At 45.0% G+C, this 5,189-nt stretch overlaps 1 protein-coding gene across 1 annotated transcript; it reads left to right on the forward strand.

Moving 5' to 3' along the window:
- The first annotated feature begins 1,399 nt into the window (after positions 1 to 1,399).
- LOC127034351 (cytochrome b-c1 complex subunit Rieske, mitochondrial) lies at positions 1,400 to 4,918 on the forward strand. Its single transcript, XM_050923111.1, has 2 exons — positions 1,400 to 1,667; positions 4,141 to 4,918. Exons 1-2 carry the CDS (start codon positions 1,457 to 1,459, stop codon positions 4,749 to 4,751), a joined length of 822 nt encoding a protein of 273 aa, XP_050779068.1. The 5' UTR covers positions 1,400 to 1,456; the 3' UTR covers positions 4,752 to 4,918.
- Positions 4,919 to 5,189: the final 271 nt, after the last annotated feature.

A 5,189-nucleotide genomic window follows, 5' to 3' on the forward strand; every position in this document is an offset into this window, starting at 1 on the left:
AATTAAGCATATACGTAAGTGTTTGTAGGATTGTGGCTTGCTACCAAGACCATGAGTGTAATATAAATGTCTAAAGATCAGATAGAATCAAAAAGAGCATTCAAAAAACACAACAGTAAACTGTCATCATGCAGAGGCAGGGATGATGTGATGATGTTCTGGAGTGACAGGATAGTGTTTTCATGTGACATGTTTATGTGATTGCGCTTTTAGATCTGCTTAAATAGCAATCTGATGTAACGTAACAACACTGTGTATCAACAATACAAAGTTGTTATGACTATGATGACCTATTGGCAAGCATGATCACATGGCTATGATGTGACAGTGCTATAATCTTTTACAAGCTGTAATGGCAAGACAGTGACTTGGGCTATGACATTTTGTTGCTGTATGACAGCACTTCACTATGATGTGATGATTCTGTGCTGTGATGGCATTTGGCACTGATCTGATGGTTTTTATCTGAAGCAGTTTGGTACTTCAGTATCTGTGTTGCAGAATTAGGGTGTTTTGGTACATTGGGTGATGGTTTCATGTTAGTTTGTAATTAGGGCACAATATGCCATTTATATAAGGCACAATGTTATGATACAACATACACATTCTAAACAGGTATACTTAATTTTGCAAGATGAGATGAATGGCCTAGATCAGGGGTTCTCAACCTTTTTCTTTCTGAGGCCCCACAACATGCAATAAAAACTCCATGGCCCACAACTATTTTTCTGTATATAAGAGCCAGGGCCAGCATTAGGGAGTAGCAAGCAGGGCAGTCCCAGGGGCCCCATACCACAAGGGACCCTGCAAAGCTAAGTTGCTCAGACTCTGGCTTCAGCCACAGTTAGCGGGGTTTGGATCACCAGGCTTCAGCGTCAGGTGGTGAGGCTTTGACTTTCTGCCTTTGGGCCCAACAAGTCTAATACCAGCCCTGCTTGGCAGACCCCCTGAAACCTGCCGGCGGCCCATGACCCGACTGAGAACCAGTGGACTAGCTGACCCATAGGGGGCCCTGCCAACCCTACATGTCTGTGATTCTGGCATGGTGAGGTGACGTCACTTTTGACGCACTATCTTATTTTTATAGAGCCCCATGTGACCTCACGCATGATGCGCCATGATGTCACTGGTACGCAGTTCTGTTCTGAATGACATCACGGTGCTGCACTGACAGTGCCCAAGGTGACGCCCTGTGGCAGTAAAGCCGCTAACCGGCAGAACCCAAGGCTGAAGGGCGTAAGACAGAGCCGGACCTGCGCACCGAGCCGGATGCCTGGCTGACGTCACGCAGCGTCCATCGTCAAGCTCAGCCTGACTGGCCCCCGCCCAGCCGAGGTGGGCGGGGCGTGCGTACGTACGTGCGGGGGGGAGGCACGTTATCCGCGCGGCGCCGCGGCCACCGGCGGGTTGCGCGCAGGAGTGACTGAGGTGATCCGCTCGAGACGCAGTCGCCGCCATGTTGTCCGTGGCCGCCCGCGCCGGCCCCTTGGCTCCGTACCTGTCGGCCGCGGCGCACGCCGTGCCGGGCCCGCTGAAGCCGCTGGTGCCGGGGCTGGTGCCGCAGGCCGAGAAGCTGCTGCTGGACCCGAAGGGGCCTGTGCTGTGTCGGGAATCGCTGAGCGGCCGAGCGCCTCGCGGAGGCCTCGTCGCCACTGCCAGTCTCAACGGTGCGGGACAGGGGTGGGGGCAGCCTGGGGACGGGGCGCTGAGGTGGGGCCGCAGGGTCGGGAGTGTTGCTGGTGCCTGTGGGCCTTGCTGCCATGGGGAGCAGCGCTCGGGTCACTGCGGCGCGGGGTGTGGTGGGGGGAGGGAGCCAGCCCGGGGGGAGACTCGTACCAGCAGCAGCCCCCAGCCTCGGGTCACTGTGTGCGAGGGGAATGGGCCAGGCCTGCGTCTGGCGCTCTGCATCCGCACGTCAGCGTCGGCTTAGGCCTTGGGGGTGACCTTGGAGGCTGGGCTGCACTTCTCGTGCTCGGGTTTCTTCTACAGCTCAGCTGTGAGCTGCTGACTCTGATCTGCACCCCAGGAAGTGTTTGGGTCTGGCCCCAGCGCAGGAAATCTTTTCAGCTCGCGTAAAACCTGGTGCAGCGGTGCTGTAAATCTCCCCTCTGTGCGGGACTGAGGGAGACTGAATAGTTTGAGTGTTTTCCATACTTGAGGAAGTAATTGAATCTAATCCAGGGCAAACTGTGTGATCACAAGCAGTGATTTTAAACAAGAGTTTGTGCTTGACTCCCTGGTAGGTACTCCGGGCAGGATTTCACTTTGCTGCTCCAGAATGGGGAGAGAGAAGAAAACACTGCATGTAGCACGTTAGTGGTACTTAATCGTTTTAACTACAAGTGAAGGACTCCATCTGAGACCAAAAGTGAGAGGGTTCTTTATAGTTACAAAAACAAGTTTTAATCTTGCAAGTAGACTTATGCCATCAGCTTCACTATTGTCCAATTCGTGTAGTGTTTTGCAATTGTATGTGCAATGGTACTGACAGAGTAGTTCCTTTTAGTAGACTGTCTAGTGGATGACTTTACAGGACTTAATTTTCAAATTTAGCAAGGTCAGCTCTCCATGAAAACTTCCCTTGCAAAACATCAGTATAACCTCTTTTCCAATAACACTGTCCATGTGCCAGTTTTGGAGACAGTGGGCATGCACAGGTATTCACCAACTGAAATGTGAAATGCCACTTGGCCTTGTTTTCATTGACTCAAGTCTTGTTTAAAATCAGGTTGAGGACATTTCTCAAGGTCCAAGCATTAACCTAGTTTCTAGAGATGGCAAGGCAGTGAGGGTATAAGCCTGCACAAAATGGACAGAATAGTTTATCTCAGCTTCCTGATTGCCCTTGCTTGATTTAGTTAATAACATTTTTATTGTAAATGGAAAAGTTGCAGCTGCACCTAAAGTGGCCACTGAATGTATATGTTGGGGGGAGGGAGAGTCTCAAGGTCTGAGTGACCAACTTGAGACTGTTTTGGCTTGATTTTCAGAGGAGCAGAGTACCTGCACCTCCTCTTGGTTGCAAATCAACCTCAATCTCAGTTTTTGGGAACAGAAATTGCACTTAGAATTAGCAGCTGCTTCTGAAAATTTTGGCCTATATCTGACATAACTGAGATACAGACAGAGAACTCTGCATGACAATTTTCAGTCACGTTCCAGCGTCAGAACCCCACTTTAAAATCCTTAATTCAAACTGTCTTGTGTGCTGCTCCGTTGTACAGAAGTCATCAAAATCTCCCAGTTCAGTGGCATGTAGTAATAGTTTTCCCTGTGTGGTCTCACAGTTTACACAGATGTTGGGAACTACTGTTACTTGTAGAAAGATGCTTTTGTAGTGATTATAATTTACACAAATAGTTGAGGCTGACATTCTGTCATTAATTTGACTAATACTTGAGTGGTTCCATTGAAGTCAGAGTAAAGTACATGTATAAATATTTGCAAGTTCATGACCTAAATGCTTTTTTAAATCCATATTTCTTAATCCCAGTGTTTCTGGGGAAACTTTGAAATGGAAAAAAAAAAATCTCACTCTAAGAATTTGTCAGTCTTCCCTCCCTCCTGCCTATGGTATTCTTCAGGTTCTGTGTAGAACGTTAACATGTGTAATAGGCCACCATTTAACCTACTACTGTCTCTAAAAAATATATAAATGAATAAAAAATTGATTTTAAAGTTTTAAGGTTTGGATAAACCATTGCTCATAAGCAGTCTTTCAATAAGAAAAGTATGGAAAGGAAGATTTAATAAGGAAACAGATTTCAAGCTTTTAAGAGGTTATAGAATTTAAAAATGTTCTTTAATGTTGCTGTATTTTAAATTGTGCCAGGGCTCTTTAAATCATTACATAGCTCAGTTGTGAATATAGTGTCAGATACTGGTGGGGGTGGTGGAGGTCACATGATGGAAACTGGTTAGGTTTCCCAAATGGTTTTATACTACCACAACAGGGTGGTAAGTTTTACTTTCTAACAATATGCAGTTATCAGATTTACTGTTTACAGAAAATTTTATGGACCTCTTTCCAATTTCACCTTGAATTCCTGGAAAACAAAAAAAAAGCTTCATAGTCAATATAGTACTAGGTTTTTATTATGAAGATGCTTGCAGTTAATAGTATTTACCTTTTTGTTGCAGCTCCAGCTAGTATTCGGTACATCCACAATGATGTCACAGTACCTGACTTCTCTGACTACCGTCGCCCAGATGTGTTAGATAAAACAAAATCTTCTCAAGAGAGCAGCGATGCTAGGAAAGGGTTTTCCTATTTTCTAACTGCAACAACATGTGTAGCCTCTGCCTATGCCGCTAAGAATGTTGTCACCCAGTTTGTTTCCAGCATGAGTGCTTCTGCTGATGTGTTGGCACTGTCAAAAATTGAGATCAAGTTGTCTGAAATTCCAGAAGGCAAGAATATGGCTTTCAAATGGAGAGGAAAACCCCTTTTTGTGCGTCACAGAACCCAGAAGGAGATTAATCAAGAAGCTGAAGTACCATTGACTGAACTAAGAGATCCACAGCATGATTTAGACAGAGTAAAAAAACCAGAATGGGTTATACTGGTAGGTGTTTGTACTCATCTTGGTTGTGTACCCATTGCAAATGCTGGAGATTTTGGTGGTTATTATTGTCCTTGCCATGGGTCACACTATGATGCATCTGGCAGAATTAGAAAAGGTCCTGCTCCAGCCAACCTTGAGGTTCCATATTATGAATTTACTTCTGATGACTTACTTATTGTTGGTTAAATAGCTGGACATTTGTCTGCTTCATCTTTGCTGCATGAACATTGTGAAAAGGGGTTAATATTCGGGTGTGGTATAAAACTAAGTGATCCTAAAAATGTACCTAATTGTCTAAAGTCATTCTTACTAAGAAGTATTCTGAAATGCTTCTCAATAAAGAATCAAACTGAGTGATCTGTCATTTACTTGCTGTTATAAAATGCTGTTAGTGTCTAATTACTGAAGAAATCTTGATGGCAGTACCTAATAAAAAAGTTATGGATGCGCTGTAATAAGTATGGGGTGATGTAGCATTGGAACAAAAAGCTTAAGCTAGAATTTTCCATATTTAATCCTAGCCACTCTCCAGAAAACCTTTTGCATATAGAAGAGGAAAATTGACCTGGGAACAACTCAGTTGTTTTAGGGAACAGATAAAAACTAATCTTTAAGAGGCAAACT

This window comes from Gopherus flavomarginatus, chromosome 14 (assembly GCF_025201925.1).
Source record: "Gopherus flavomarginatus isolate rGopFla2 chromosome 14, rGopFla2.mat.asm, whole genome shotgun sequence".
In the NCBI taxonomy this organism is placed as follows: Eukaryota; Metazoa; Chordata; order Testudines; family Testudinidae; genus Gopherus; species Gopherus flavomarginatus.